Source organism: Notamacropus eugenii, chromosome 2, assembly GCF_028372415.1.
Source record: "Notamacropus eugenii isolate mMacEug1 chromosome 2, mMacEug1.pri_v2, whole genome shotgun sequence".
Classification (NCBI taxonomy): Eukaryota; Metazoa; Chordata; class Mammalia; order Diprotodontia; family Macropodidae; genus Notamacropus; species Notamacropus eugenii.
The window spans coordinates 506,232,583-506,248,462 of NC_092873.1; the positions used below are offsets into that span (position 1 = coordinate 506,232,583).

At 47.6% G+C, this 15,880-nt stretch overlaps 1 protein-coding gene across 7 annotated transcripts in view; it reads left to right on the top strand.

The window, feature by feature from the left end:
- Positions 1-15,880, top strand: part of KIF2C (kinesin family member 2C) — a 35,440-nt gene that overhangs the window by 12,270 nt on the left and 7,290 nt on the right. For all 7 annotated transcript variants that reach the window (XM_072649205.1, XM_072649206.1, XM_072649207.1 and 4 more), the window contains 15 exons: positions 1,385-1,510; positions 2,977-3,099; positions 4,268-4,368; positions 4,894-4,989; positions 5,180-5,234; positions 5,332-5,494; positions 5,992-6,082; positions 6,273-6,336; positions 6,438-6,529; positions 6,936-7,078; positions 9,379-9,583; positions 9,666-9,776; positions 10,258-10,325; positions 10,592-10,703; positions 10,824-10,937. In XM_072649205.1, coding sequence (XP_072505306.1) covers positions 1,385-1,510; positions 2,977-3,099; positions 4,268-4,368; positions 4,894-4,989; positions 5,180-5,234; positions 5,332-5,494; positions 5,992-6,082; positions 6,273-6,336; positions 6,438-6,529; positions 6,936-7,078; positions 9,379-9,583; positions 9,666-9,776; positions 10,258-10,325; positions 10,592-10,703; positions 10,824-10,937 — 1,664 coding nt within the window. The remainder of the gene's footprint in view (positions 1-1,384; positions 1,511-2,976; positions 3,100-4,267; positions 4,369-4,893; positions 4,990-5,179; positions 5,235-5,331; positions 5,495-5,991; positions 6,083-6,272; positions 6,337-6,437; positions 6,530-6,935; positions 7,079-9,378; positions 9,584-9,665; positions 9,777-10,257; positions 10,326-10,591; positions 10,704-10,823; positions 10,938-15,880) is intronic.

Below are 15,880 nucleotides of genomic sequence, written 5' to 3' on the forward strand. Positions count from 1 at the left end.
AATCTGATCCCACAGGATCACAGGGATAGGGGTAGGAAGCATGTGTCCTCTTGGACCTGGCTAGTACATCCCCTTTCCTCCTGATCCCCAGCACTGGGCTAGAATCATCACATTCAGCCAAGATACCCGCCATCCCTTCCCTCCACGGCAGGCTTGTCATGTTTTTCCCAAACTCATCTGCTTTCTCTTTCTGACCAGATGGGGAGCACAAAGTCATAGCAAGAGGAGTGGCTCTTTCAAGGCTGTCTTTCTGTCCTCGGGGCCTGGATACTCTGAAGTAATTGGCTCTGGGATTCTTTAGTCATAAAGGTCATGGATCTGTTTCTTCCTCTGCTGATTTCCCAGACTCTGGTCTTGAATTTCCAAATGGGATTATAGGTAGACTAGATATAGATAGACATAGGGCATGATTTCAGTGGTTTGGCCAATGGAAGTTGGCACCTTCTCAACAACTTTATAATCTTAGGAGGGAGTTGTCTTAAGAGATAAGTAACATGACCCAGTATGTGTCAGAAGATCTTCTTAGTTTTATGTGGCCAATTCTCTATCCATTACTCTATGCTGCCTCACATGTGACCATTTCCCCTGTATCAAAGGGGATCCTAGAGTAACACTTTACATGTTATCTCTCCCTTTTGGATAAGGTAGTATAACTTCCATAGCCTCCTTCTGGCCTTGAGTTCATTATGTATTACCAAGTCACAGAGCCTACGAAGTTGTACTTACCTCTTTGGGTTAAGACCTCTGGTTCCCTGTGTTTGCCAACTATGATGGTCCTAGCTAGGGGACCAGGCTTTTCACTTGTTCTTTAGCTTGGCTATTGTCTTCTGTGGCAAGAGGCCTGCAGAGAGCTCAGTGGCATCTCCACCACCTGGTTGGGGAGTATGAGGGCTCCCCAGATTTGCTCTGAGACTTCCTATCCCTTTTATCCCATTTTTCTCCCTTGAATTCCTGGAAACTATGCCCCAGTGAGCAGGTCACTAGAGGGAGCATCATCCACAGGATCCGTGCCCATCTTTAAGCAAAGGTTCGATGTGAACACCTTTGGGGTACAGGTTGGACCAGCTGGCTGTCAGGGTCCTTCCAGCCCTAAAGTGTGTGATGTCTCAGTGCCTGTGACTGGAGCTGGAGGAGAAGGCCAACAAAACAGCCTCCTCACTGATGCCATCACCCCACATCTCAGTGCTGGAGAGTGGGAGATGCTAGCCTTCCCAGGAAAGGTGCTGCAGAGCTCCTCAGGTGATGAGACTGAGGACAGTCTGCTCTATGTTCATTTCTCCTGGCTTGGCAGACAGAAAATATGGGTCCTTCACCTCCCTTAAGCCCAGGCTGCCATTCTGCGTAGTCCCTCTTACGAGCTGTCTTGGGCTTCTCATTCCTCCAGCTCCACGTGGCCGTTCTACCCGGATGTCTGCCATCGCAGAGACTCAGAGGCTCATGGCCCAGGAGAATGACATGGAAGTAGACCCCTCCTCGGCCACCAACACCAGGAACCAGTATACAATTCCCAGTAAGTGACAAATAGCCTGATTTGGACAGTTGATGATGCAAACTTGGGGACTCAGAGGTGGTGTCCCCTGCCTTGGCATGAATGCCAGGCCTGGCAGGAAAGGAAGTAAGCCCCCCTGAGCTCAGGACTGAAACTACTCACCACCCCAAGATCCCTGGATGGAGGGTGTCTCAGAAGCTGAGACACCCCCTGCTGCTGTCATGGGGATGAGCCTCCAAGATAAGTTTGAGAGATGGCAGGCTCTTTGCAGACATTGCTGTGAACCAGAGGTGCCAGGCTTAGGTGGGAGTATACTGGAATAATCATGGGCAGGGGCTAGGCAGGGAGATAGGGGCCAGTAGAGGAGAGAGAAGCTAGGGTAGAGCAGTACTGAGGCCCTGAAGGATGATTCATTGGGACCCCTTCCTCTGGGTGATGGAGAGCAACTGAAGGTTTCTGAGCCTTGACTGGGCTTTACGAAGATGGCTGCCAGCATGTGGATGGGGGTGGCTTGAGGGAGCAGCCTCAGGACAGAGAGGCTACGTGGGAGCTGTGGAGAGAAGGAATGTGAGGACAGGGAATGGAAAGGAGAGGGACACTTGATTCTGGAAGGCTCCATTGTGAGGAAGAAAGACTTCAGAGGGAGCTCCAAGGCTCTGGGCCATGGTAAGCAGTAGAACCACGGGTGTTTGTAAGAGATAGAAGAGACGTTACTGGGCATAGTGTTTGACTTTGGGCATGAGTCTGAGGCAGAAGGGTCCTGGTGGTGGTTGGCAATAGGTTGAGGGCTGGGATAGAGAGAAATTTGAAATTCTTCCTTTAAGATAAGGGGCCTGAAGCCATGGAAGGGATGAACCCTCTTAAGGAAAGACCATAGAGAAGAGAAAGGCAGAGAGCAGCCCTGAGAAATGCCAGCCTTGATAGGGAGAGAGGAGGAAGAAAGGATAAATGACTGAGCATTTGTTAAGTGCTCTGTGATTCAGCTCTGGGGAAGACCCTACAGTAGTCAGAGGTAATGAAGGACCCAGGGTGGGGTGGGGGGAAACGTCTTGAGAATTAATCACTAGTGTCCTGTGCTTCAGACAAGTCCATGCCGATGACTGTGGTGGTAGAGGCCTCTGATGTCCCATTAAAAAGAGCTTTGGCATGGTGAGACAGAATGGACGAACAGTGGGAGTATCCGTGCAAGGCCTGGGGCTAGGGTTGTATGGGGAGAAAGATAGACATTCTGCACTGCAGGAACCAAGATCCAGAAGATAATGGCAAAGGAAAGGAAGGTGTCAGGAAGGAAGAAGGGTGACTGGGAGGGTTAGGAAAGCAGCCTGAACTTGGTGGTTGAGATTTGGGGCTGCCCATGTGTGTGTGTGAAGGAGGGCATGGAGGGGACCCTGACATCTGTCCTTTGGCCTGGAGGCTCAGGCGCTGGGCTTGCCATGCTTTTGCTCATGGTCAGGCTTCCACCAACACTTGCCTCTCCTCCTCTCTAGCGGGTCTTCCTCGTGCCCCCCGTGTTGGCATGGCTGAGATCCCACTGGCTACTGTCAGTGAAGCTGCAGAAGAACAAACGTCTTCCATCCGAGGCAGCTCTGCTGCCAACCCAGCAAATTCAGGTAGTGCCAGGGACTGGCTGGGTGGGGAGGGGCAGTGTGAGACAGCCAAGCTGGGTTTCAGTGCTTGTTACTGGCTCATCCCTTGAATGGGGCTACATGGAGACATACCACTTGTCTGTCCTCCTTCCTGGAGCACCCTAGATGGCAGCTTGCAGGGCCTTGGCCCAGCTACATCTGTCCTATGGGATACCTGCTGCATGCACTGTTGGCTCACAGGTTTCCTTTGGCCCTCCTGGCATTGCCCATAATGGTGAAGGCTAAGACCCTCTCACTCATACATAGCAGAGGCCAATACCTTTCTCTCATAGGGCAGCTGGGTATGGGATTGGGGCTGGGGTTCAGCCTGTATTTTTGAAGGGCCTCAGATCAGACATTCAGATTCATCATGTGCAGGGAATGCTAGGGGTTCCAAGAGGACAGCCAAGTCCTTGCCCCCAAGGGGCTGACCTGCTACATCCTGTCCCTAAATAAGAGTGCTCCAAATGAAGAATGTTAGTGGGGCAAGGTGAGCGAGACTGCATAGTCTAAAAGCAGCTGAAGAAAGAGAGCCACAGAATGAGATCCCTGACCTAGGCCCAGAAGCAAGAGAAGGGTTTCATTAGGCAGTAGTAAAGCATGGCTGGTCTGCCAAAAGGAAAGTCCCCTTCTTGCTGGACGTACCATTTAGCCCCAGAAAACCATAACCTCAGATCACATATCCTTTCAAATAGCACGAGGAGTAGAGGCATCAGTGCCAGGCAAGGGCAGGGAGTAGCGGGACTGAGACGCAGAAGGCTTGGGCTGGGTGAGTGAGGACTGAGGCTGGAAGAGGCGCACTGGTGGCAGCAGGGGTCTGCAGTCCCTGCTGAGGAAGCCTTCCCTCTCCTAGGTCCCATCCCCAAAGTGATGCACTGGGGGTCTGTGGTCAGATGTGCTTTAAGGAGGGGACATGGGTACAAAGTGCCCCCAGAAACAGCTAGAATGGAGAGGTTTGATTCCAAGTTTTATTCTGAAGTGACTTTTCAACTCTCTGTGTGGCTTCTGCTACTTCTGCCTGAGCTCATGACAGGCAGGGGGTCTCAGACTCAGCAGCCCAGCCTGCTCAACAGCCCAGCACACAGAGCTTTGGCTAAACACCTTTAAGGAAACAGGCTCTCAAAAGTGATGATGGGCTGGGGTTTTTTCCTAGTTCGAAGGAAGTCATGCCTAGTGAAGGAAATGGAAAAAATGAAGACCAAACGAGAAGAAAAAAGAGCCCAGAACTCAGAAATGCGGATCAAGCGGGCACAGGTGCCTTCCTGGGGCCAGGCCACCTGCTTTGGGTCTTGGATCCACACCACATCACGCCCTTTCTAGCTGAGGTCTAAAGGCAAATGGTGCCCTGTATTTGGCCTCCGAGGGCCTGGATGCAGTGAGCCATGGCTTAGCATCTCTGCTCTGAAGGGATTAGTTCTGTGGGACTGAATGTGGGTTTGGGGTCCTTTAGGACCTTTGTTAGGATCCTTTGGGTGTCACCCCTCCCTTTTGGCCCTGAGCCCTTTGGAGTTTCCCTCCTGCTTGTAGCCCCTGAGCCCTTTGGGGTTGAGTCCTTTCTGTCTGTAGGCCCTGAGCCCTTTGGGGACCTTCCTGCCTGTAGGCCCTGAGCCCTTTGGGGTTGGATCCTTCCTATCTGTCTGTAGGCCCTGAGCTCTTTGGAGTCCCCCTCTCTCTGGATCTGGGCTTACTTAGGGGGTTCTTTACAGTACTCTCTGCATAGATGTAGGCCCCAGAAAAATAGTGCAGTAGTCCCTCTCCCATCCATTGTTGCCCTCACAGGAATACGACACTAGCCTGCCAAACTGGGAGTTTGCACGGATGATTAAGGAATTCCGAGCTACTCTGGACTGTCAGAGACTCACCATGACTGACCCTGTAAGTGTGTTTGGCTGCTGCCTGCACAGCATCTGTACTGCTCTGCCCCCAGGCATGGGGAGCATGCATGCTGAGCTGCTGCCACATGCAGCAGTGGACAGAGGTGGTGGCCAGGGCCTCTGTCTGTGCTCCAGGCAAGTATTGGGGTGCTGACTTATATTTCTGTTGTTTCCTCCCCACTTTTTTACAGATAGAGGAACATCGAATATGTGTCTGTGTTAGGAAGCGCCCTCTTAATAAGCAAGGTAGGCCTGTGCTGCACTGGACGTGCACACGCACATGCATGTGGCCATGTCCAAGGCATGTCTCCTAAGGCTACAAACCTGTGCTTTCCTCTTGCAGAATTGGCCAAGAAGGAGTTTGATGTGATCTCAGTTCCCAGCAAGCGCCACCTCCTAGTGCATGAACCCAAGCTGAAAGTGGACCTGACCAAGTACCTGGAGAACCAGGCTTTCCACTTCGATTTTGCCTTTGACGAAACAGCCTCCAATGAGGTTGTCTACAGGTAGGGTTCTGCATATCTCTTTACAGCAAAGCCTTGGGGCCCTTATTTGGGTCTACTGTGCCCCACCCAGCTTGGGGAGCTCAAGGCCCTCTGAACCCATGCTGGGCTTTTCTTGATGTGCTGGGTCTGACTGGCTCCTATTTCTGCCCCACACAAATTGTCAGGTTTTAAATCCTGCCAGTGGGTTTGGCAGCCAGTAAAGAAGCAGCTAGCCTTTAGCCTTGAGCCCCAGATTGTCTGCAGATTAGGCTCAAGAGGCATGTTCCTGTACCATCCAAGGGCAGAATCCCTGCCCATGAGTAGAAAATCTTTCTGGCGAGCCTGTTGCTGGTGGCGACTCCGAAGTCAGGCTCTGAGGGACACTGGAGCTTGGGACTGTTCTGTCAAGTTAACCTTAGCCTAAGGAGGGAGTTAAGATTCATTTTGTCAGACCTAGCCAGAGAGGGATCAGGATGGTGCTTCAGATGGCAGCAGCTCCCAGCCTTCTTTTCCTGTAGGTTCACAGCCAGACCGTTGGTACAGACAATCTTTGAAGGAGGAAAGGCAACCTGCTTTGCATATGGCCAGACAGGCAGTGGCAAAACTCATGTGAGTCTGAGCCCCTCCAGAAGGTGACCTGTGACCAGAGCCTAGCCTGAGAGCTTTCTCAGTGTGCTATCTTGCCCTTGAGTTCTCTGAAGGGAGGAAAGTCAGAAGTGACCTGGTGGGGGGAGAGGGTGGACATGCTGAGTCCTGGGTGTGGCTCCTAAGCTGATGCGGCTGCTACTTCCCTTTGCAGACAATGGGCGGTGACTTCTCTGGGAAAAGCCAGAACTCATCCAAGGGCATCTACGCGTTTGCCTGTAAGTCCCCCAGAAGCCTTACCTTGTCCTGGCCAAGCTGAGCTCCCTCCCCCTCCATGCCCAGGACATCCCTCCTTCGTGCCTCCCTCTCTTCCCTCTAGCAAGAGATGTCTTCATGCTAAAGAATCAGCCCCGATACAAAAACCTTGGCCTCGAAGTCTACGTGACCTTCTTTGAGATCTACAATGGCAAGGTTAGTAGATGTGGGTGAAAGTGGGTCAGGGGACTCTGCTGTGCTCCATCCCTCTATCCCTTCCCATCGTTGTTGAGCTGAGGGGAGGTCACCTTGTCAAGTAGCCACTGAGAGACCATCTCATCTCTCCCTGTGCTTGGGGCTCAGGCCAGGACTCCAGACAGTCCCAGTGCCCCAAAGAGCTGTTCATTTGGCGGATAGTCCTTTTGCTGGCCTGACACCTAGCTTTCCTAGTAGGGTTTTCTCCCCAGGTATTCTTGTTTCTGACTCAGCTTCTTTCCCTAGAGGATCAAAACAACCTCTTGTGCTGCCAGCACTGTGGAGGAAGCAAGGGGAAAGAGGGAGGAGGTTGTGGTGCCCATGGCCACTTCTGCCAGCTGGGCCCCCTTTGCCTTCCCCACTGTAGCTCTTTGACCTTCTGAACAAGAAGGCCAAGCTTAGGGTACTAGAAGATGGCAAGCAGCAGGTGCAGGTGGTGGGGCTGCAGGAGCACCTGGTGAATTCTTCTGATGACGTCATCAGGATGATCGAGATGGGCAGCGCCTGCAGGTAAGGAGCAGTCTGCCATGGCCATTCACATGGCTGGGAGAGAGCCTGGCCAGGGCTGCCCGGAGTCTCCCTTCCTTACTGCTGCTGTCCCCTCCCCTCCCCCCCGCACTGTAGCCATGAAGTCCGGGTAATCTCTTCTTCCTCTCAGGGTAGGCAGGCAGTTCAGTCAGGCAAGCATTTATTAAGCATCTACTATGCCAAGCACTGGACGACATGCAGAAAGATACAAAGCAGCCATATATGGGATAAATAGGAAATGACTAACAGAGAAGGCCATAGAAATAAGACAGATGGGAAAGGCTTGTATAGACAGAGTGGTTTTAGGGGAAGCCGGGAGGTGGAAATGAGGAGGGAGGGCATTCCAGGCATGAGGCACAACCAGAGAAAAGGCTCAGAGCTGGGGATGCAAGGTCTGTGTGGAGAATAGCCAGGAGGCAGTGTCACTAGATGTAAAAGCACAAGGAGGAGTGAGTAAGGTGAGAGAAGACTGCAGAGGGGGGGAGGGGAGGATCTTGTATTTGATCCTCAAGGCCTTAGAGAATCATTCTAACTCTAGAGTGGGAAGGTGACAGAATTAGTCCTGTGCTTTAGAAAAGTCACATTAGTGGCTAAAGAAGGGTGGAGCGGAGCAGAGCAGGCCAAGACTTGAGGTGGCAGACCCAGCCCCAGGCTGGTGTGCCAGTCTAGGTGTGAGGGGGTGGGAGTGGGCATGAGGCATGTTGGAGAGATGCCACCAAGGTGAAATCATGTCTGGTCCATAGTTGACTGTGGGTGGAATTGAGTGAGTGAGGAGCCAAGGATGACAGGCAGGATACCCACTTAGGAGACTGAGGGGGTAATGGTTTGCCCCACAAATACTAGGAAAGTATGGAGGCTGGAGAAGGCTTGAGGGGAAAGAAAAGGAGCTTCTGATTTGGACAAGTTGCATTTAAGAAGTCTCTTGGACATCCATTTTGAGGTGTCTGAAAGGCGATTGACCATGTGAGGCTGGAGGTCAGCAAAGAGGTTGGGAAGAGAGGTAGGCTGCAGAATCACCAGCATACGAGGTGGTCAGGAAATCCATGGGAACTGATGAGGCACCAAGTGATGAAGTTTAGAGGGAGAAGAACCCTGAAGGATATGTACAGTTAAAGGGCATGATGTGGAGCAGGATCCCACTGAGGAGACTGAGCAGGAACAGTCAGAGACATGGGAAAACCAGGAGAGAGAGAGGGTGTCCTGAAAATCAGGAGAAGAGAATCTCATGGAGGAGAGAGTGAGCAACTGTGTAGGAAGCCACAGAGAAGTCAAGGAGAATGAGGACAGAGGCAAGGCCACTGGATATGGCAGTGAAGATATCCTTTGGTCACTTTGGAGAGGGCATCTTCAGTGCAATGCCGAGGTCTGAAGCTGGATTGTAAAGAATAGTGAAAGAGAAGAGCACAAAAGGCAGAAGAGACATAGAATGAGAGCAGGGATGGCAGGGTCAGGGGACCCTGGGCAGGGAGACATGGACATGTTTTCAGGCAATAGGGAAGGAGCCAGTAGAATGAGAGAAATTGAAGACAAATCAGTCAAGGTGACAGAGGGGGCAGTGTGCTAGAGGAGATAGGATCGACCAACAGCAGAAGGACGGCTCAACCACTTCTTCATGAGGGGCAGATATGAAGGAGGAAAGAACAGAAGAGGGCATTGGGGTGATGAGAGAGAAGGGAGCTCATGGCAAGTAGTCTCAGCTTTTTGTGTAAAATATGAAGTGGGTTTCTTAGCTGAGAATGTTTGGATTGACTGCTGTGGACAGTGGGACAGGGAGTTGCTGAGGAAGGAGTAGTAGGATTGCCAAGCAGCAGGGAGGGCCCAGTTGACTTTCAAATTTGTCGTGGACCCAGGAAGAATGGGCGTGATTTTCTCTGCCTTCATTCAGCAGCATGTGGTGGGAGTCATCCAAGGCTGAGGCATGGCTAGGTGTGATGGTCACTGTGATAAAGGAGTCAGGGATTCAAGAGAGTTGGTCAGTTCAAGTTGAATTGATTCACTAAGAGGTCAAGATGAGAAGAGGCTAGTGTAGGGGTGATGCCTAGGAGAGAACTGAGGGGTCAGGGGGCTGAGGTAACAGGATAAACAACCTGAGGCTATGTCCCTGGCTCCCCAGATGCTCCCTGAACACCCGCCATTCATCTGGTAGGGCTGCCATGCAGGCTGGCATGGGCTCTTTGGACATTGGTGCCCATGGTGGCCTTCTCTGCCTCTTCCTGAGCACCCCTGGGTAGAGTGGCTTAGGTGAGGTAATCCTCTAATGTACTCCACCCTGTGTACCCTAGGACTTCAGGGCAGACATTTGCCAACGCCAGCTCTTCCCGATCCCATGCCTGCTTCCAGATCCTGCTCCGGGCCAAGGGGAAGCTGCATGGCAAGTTCTCCCTGGTGGATCTGGCTGGGAACGAGAGAGGGGCTGACACATGCAGTGCCGATCGGCAGACCCGCATGGAAGGGGCCGAGATCAATAAGAGTCTGCTAGCCTTGAAGGTAGAGGCCAGAGGCCAGTGCAGTGGGTGGAGAGGTTGGGGCACTGGGTCCCAGGACCTTAGCAGCTCCCTCTGTCCTGCAGGAGTGTATTCGGGCTCTGGGGCAGAATAAATCACACACACCATTTCGGGAAAGCAAGCTGACCCAGGTGCTCAGGGACTCCTTCATTGGGGAAAATTCCCGGACCTGCATGGTAAGGCGCAGGTGTGCTCCCAAGGGCTTCCAGAGGTGCTTGGCCCATAGACATGGACCACCAGGGAGTGCCCAAGGCTTAGAACCTTTCCTGCTCTGAGGAGCAAGGGAAGGGCAGGGGCCAAACTCTAGCCCTGAGCATGGCCTACAGCCTTGGTGCCTCTAGCAGCCTTGGCCCACCAAGTCCTCCAGTCCTCCTTGAGCATCCTGCTCTGAGGGAGCGTCTCTGGGCTTCTTTCTGACCCACCAGGATCCTGGTTATTCCAAGAGTTCCTTGGGAGGCATGGGAAGGGTGGGTACAAAGGAATATTGTGCTGTCCTACAAAAACCACGAGAAGAGACAAAAGCTGCTAAATTGGCATGCAAGGTCTCAGCCCATCACAGGAAGGTGGGGGTGGACAGCAAAGCCCCTGGACTCGGGGGGCCACTCTGCCGAGGGAGCCCCAAGCTATTCAGCAATGGGGCCGTGTCTCCCTCCCCAGATTGCCATGATCTCCCCAGGGATGAGCTCCTGTGAATATACTCTGAACACCTTGAGATATGCTGACAGGTACAAGGGCAGTGGGTGGAGGCTTCTCCTGGAGGACGGAGCCCTGGGCTCTCAGGAGGCAGTGGGCAAACAAGGGACAGAGGGTGGGTATGTGGGGTGCCACTTCTCAAGCTGCGGTGGGGCAGGGGGTGGGGAAGGGTGGAGGTACTGGGCCTGGCCCACTTCCCCCGACACCCACCCTGCCCCCTCCCACCACCACCTAGGGGCCAACCTGGGAGAAGGGCTGGGCCTGATTTCCTTTCTTCTCTCCTTCCCTCTCTGCTCAGGGTCAAAGAGCTGAGCCCTCACAACGGTGGGAATGGGGAACTGCAGACCCAGATGGAAACGGAGGGGGAAGAGCTTGGGTCCAACTCAGACAGTGCCAGTCACTCCCATAGTGTAAGCAAAGCCAGATCATGGGACTTAGGGCAGCAGAAGGGGGAGAGAAAAGGTGGGGTTGAACTGGCCAGCCAGAGGCCTGATCTCATTGAGGGGCCTCTCCTTCCTTGGCATGGCCAGCTATCCAAGGATGAAGAGGAGCTGTCGTCCCAGATGTCCAGCTTCCAGGAGGCCATGACTCAGATTGGGGAGCTCGAGGAGAAGGCCATAGAGGAGCTCAAGGAGATCGTTCAGGTACCAAGCATGCCAGCCAGGCCAGCACCCTGGGCATGGGAGGTAGTGACTTGAATGAGGACAGACTCATTTGTATCATAGCAGCCCTGAGAGGGACACTTGGCCGTGTCTCACAGATGAACATCCTGGCTCAGAGCCGAGGAAGCGTATCCACAGCCACAAAGTGAAAAGCCTATGTCTTCTGGGCTCTCTGGAGAAGAAGCCTATCCTAGAAACACAGTTTTGTTAGCATCCTTCCCAAAATGTGGCTCTGACATCTGACCACAAACAAGACTGTCGTCTCCCACGTTCTGAACACTGCCTCTCCTCATGCAGCATCAGGCAGTGTCAACTTCTCACAAACCTGCACGGAACAGTCCATGCCAGGGACTCCATTCTGCATTTGTAACATTTATATTTTCAAACTCAAGCCTAGAACTTTATATTTTATCCCTGTGAAATTTAACCTTCATGAATTTGGCCCCATGTGCTCTTCCACCCTGACCTAGTCACTGTTCACTCTTCCTCCATGCTTTGGCTTCTCTACAGTGTGGATGTAGATGTTTCTGGGCCTCAAGTCATTGATAAAAATGCCCAAGCACAGATCCCAGGGAGATTTGGAAACCAGTCATTCAGCCACTTCCCAAGCTGCCTGAGTGTATCAGCATCTAGGCCATGTCTGTCCATCTTGTCCAGGAAAATGGCAGGATGGCAGGAGAGTCTGTCTGTCTGGTGTCCTCTGAGCTATCAGTGTAGTCATCCTGTGGATGTGGTCAGGTCCTGGCAGAGGTGTGCTGGCTTTTGGCAGTAGACATTTTCTAGTTGAGCATAAATCATCTCTGATAATGCATTCTATTGAGAAGGAAGAGACTGCCCCACCTCCACCTTTCTGTTGTTGGCAGAGGAGTATGGACCCTGAGTACAAAATGGGGCACATATCTGGTGGGCAGTGTTGTTGTGGCAAATGGACTGGCTTTTAGGTGCTTGGAGTTTTCTCCAGTTCCTAGTTGTTGCTGTTTCTTAAAAACTGCCAACCCTTATAACAAATATATATGTTCAAGCAAAACCAACTCTCATTAGCCACATCCACAAAAATTATATCTTGCTCTGCATATTTGCCTCTCACCTGTAAGTTTTGAGGGGAGTGCATAACATGCTTTATCATGAGTCCTCTGGAGTCATGGTTGGTTATTTGGTTGGTCAGAGTTCTTAGGTTTTTCAAAGTTTGTGTTTCTAGTGTTATTCTAGCATAAATTGTTCTGCTTTTGTTGCCTTCCCTTTGCATCAGCTCATACAAGTCTTCCAGGTTACTTTAAATCCATCCACCTCATTTCTAACAGCATAATCATTTTCCATCATGGTAGTCTGTTCTGTCATCCCCCAGTGGATGGGCACGCACACATGCACACCCACGCCACCCTACACACAGTTTAAAGTTTTTTTGCCATTACAAAAAGAGCTGCCATGAATACTTTTGCCTACATAGGACTTTGTTCTATTTGATTTCTCTAGTGACATTACAGGATTCAAGTATAACATGCCCAGGTTAGTAACTGTTGGGCCATGGTATGCATTGCTTTCCATTGCCTAGAACCAATCAGTGTACGTACAGCTCCATCAACTAGTGCAACAGTGTGCCTGTTTTCCCACCGTCTTTCCAACATTTGTCATATTCCTTTTTTGTTAACCTTTCCAATAACATGGGTCTAAGGTAGAGCCTTAGAATTACTTTAATTTGTCATTTATCTGGTTATTAGTGAATTGGAGCATTTTTTCATATGACTATAGATAGCTTGAATTTTGTCCCTTGAGAACTGCTTATTCATGTCTTTCAACCATTTATCAACTGAAAATTATTATAAATTTGAATCAATTCCTTATATAAATATAACAAAATACATAACATTTGATAGATGGATAGATATATCTTGGAAATGAGACTTTTATTAGAGAAACTTGCTGCAACAGTTTTTTCCTAGCTGTTTCCTTTCTAATCTTAGCTGAATTGGATTTGTTTGTGAAAAAACTTGAATTTAATGTAATCAGAATTGTCCATTTTCTTCTTTTGTGATACTCTGTTTCTTCCTTGGTCATGAACTCTTCCCTTCTGAAAGGTGATTTCTTTGTTCCTCTCATTTGTTTATGATGTGATATTTTACAAGTAGGTCATATATAATGGATATATGAAGCTTATCTTGATGTATGTGGTGTGAGATTCTGGTCTAAACTTAATTTCTGCCAGAGTGCTGTACAGTTTTCCCTGCAATTTTTGTTCATAGTGTGTCTTTTCCTGTGTATGTTGTATACCTAGTCTGATCCGCTGATTGGCTTCTCTGTTTAACTAGTGCCAAATCATCTTGACTCCAGCTTTGTAGTATAATCTGAAATCATTATACTGCTAGGCTCTCTTCCCACTTTTTTCATCATTTACTTTGAGATTCTTGACCTTCTTACTCCTCCAGATCAATTTGATTATTTTTTTCTAGCTCTGTAAAGTAGTCCTCTGGTAGTTAAGTACATGATCATCTGCAAAAAGTGATGTTTGTTTTGTCTTTGCCTATGTTTATCGTCTTAATTTCTTTTTCTTGTCTTTATCACTCTGGCTGGTATTTCTAGAGTTATATCAAATAATAGTGGTAACAGTGAATTTCCTTACTTTACCCATCTTCTTCTTGGAAAAGATTTTACTTTCTCCCCATTAAATATGATGCTGGTCCTTGGTTTTTGATGTATATTATTTACCATGTACTTTACCACGTAGTATTTACCAAAAGTCCACGTATTCCTATGTTTTCCAGTGTTTTAACAAACAGGTATTATATTTTATCAAAAGTTTTTTCTTCATTTCTTAATAGTATGATTTTTATTGTTGTTGTTAACATGTCATTTATGTTGTAATTATCCTAGTGGTGGTAAACCAACTCTGAATTCCTCTTATTACAAATGCAGCCTGGTCATGGCATGTAATCTTTGTGATATGTTGAGATAGCCTCTTTCCTATTACTTTATTCAAAAATTTTCATCAATGTTCTTTGAGGATTTTGATCTATTGTTTTTTGGCTTTTTTTCTATTCTTCCTCCAGCTTAGGTATTTGTATCAGAAGTAAATTGGTAGAATTTCTTTAACAATTTTTGCAAATATTTTGTATAACATTGGAATTAATTGTTCTTTGAATGTTTGATGGAATTTGCTTTTAAATCCATCTGGATCTAATTTTTTTTTTCCTTTAGGGGAGGTTATTTGTGGCTTGTTTAGCTTTGTTTTCTGAAATTGTATTGTTTGAAAATTCTATTATTTATTCTGTTAATTTGGGCATTTTGTACTTGTAAATATTCATTTACTTTGAGTTGTTTTCTCACATGTAGTTGGGTAAAATAGTTTATGATAAGATCTTTTATTCTTTATGATAAATTCTCCTTTTTCATTTTTGATTGCTAGTCATTTTATTTTATTTTTTTTTAAATCAAATTAGCTAATGGTTTATCCATTTGACTTCCTCCCACCTAAAAAAACAAAACAAAAAACCCCAACCAACTCCTAGTTTTTTATTTATTTATTCAGTGAAGGTGTTTGCTTTCAATTTTATTAATCTCCTTTGATTTTTAGGATTCCTGTTTTGGTGTTTGGAGATTTTTAAAATTTTATCTAGTTTTTTTTTTTAGTTACATGCCCAACTTTTCGATCTGTTCTTTCTCTCGTATTGATGAAAATGTTTAGAGATATAAATTTGCTATTGAGAATTGCTTTAGCTATATCCCTCAAATTTTAGTTTGTGTTGTCATTATCTTTAATGAAATTGTAGATTGTTTCTCTGATTTGTTCTTTGATCCACCAATTCTCAAGGATTAAGTTATTTAGTTTCTGATTAATTTTTATCTTTTCTTCAATGGCAATTTATTGAATGATATTTTTTTTACATTATAGTCAGTTAAGTATGGGTTTAACATTACAACTTTTCTGCATTTGTTTATGAAATTTGTACATCTAATAGTTCCCGTAAAAGTGCTTAGAAATATATGTACTACTTTCTATGTCCAGTAATCTCCAGAGTTCTATCATATCTAACTTTTCTAACATTTATTTATTTTCTAAAATTTAGACTCTAACTTTCTATTCTTCCTTTTTGATTATTTTTTTGGTTAGAATTGTCTAGTTTTGAAAGAGGTACAGTGAGATCCCCCACTATTTTAGGTTACCTCTCTATTTCTCCCTGTAACTTAATACTTTTGGTCCAGAACAAACCCAGAATTGGAAAAAGTGTTAGAAAGAAGTTAATTATGTTGTCCATCATAGGGGAGAATTGAAAGAGGTGTCCCATTCCCCTGAATCTCAATGAGTTACACATTATATAGAATCCAAAGAAAGGAGCAAGGAAACAGCTGCTGATTGGCCAGCACAGCAGCAGATTCCAGATAAGACACAAAGACTGATTAAGGTGTATATCTCAGGAAGTTGGAAATTCCTTGCATCAATCTTCAGATCCCTAAGAAGATTTTTTTGGCGTCCTGAGTTAAGCATTACAAATCTGGTCCCTAAACTACAAATTTGGTATCTCTGCAAGGCAGGGCTACTATGTTGAAACAATTCACTGGGTTTCCTACAGTACCTTTCAGTTTCCATATTTATCTCTTTACATTATGTCCATTTTCACTGTTGCTTTGTCTGAGATTATCACTACCCTCTCCCCGCCCCGCTTTTTTTTGTTGTTGTTGTTCAGCTGAGGCATAATTATGCCACCTGCCCTTTCTCTGCTCTCTGTGAGTCTTTAATTATCTTTTGTAAACAACATTTCTACTTTCCAGTCAATCCTTTTGTCTCCTATTCTATAGGTAAGTTCATTCTGTTCTCAGTTATGATCATTAATTTGTATTTTGTTCAATCCTGTTCCCTTTTTCTTCTCTGTCCCCTAATCACTCTTAATCATAGCTTCTAGTTCTTTCTTTTCTTTCAAATGCCTCTTCAT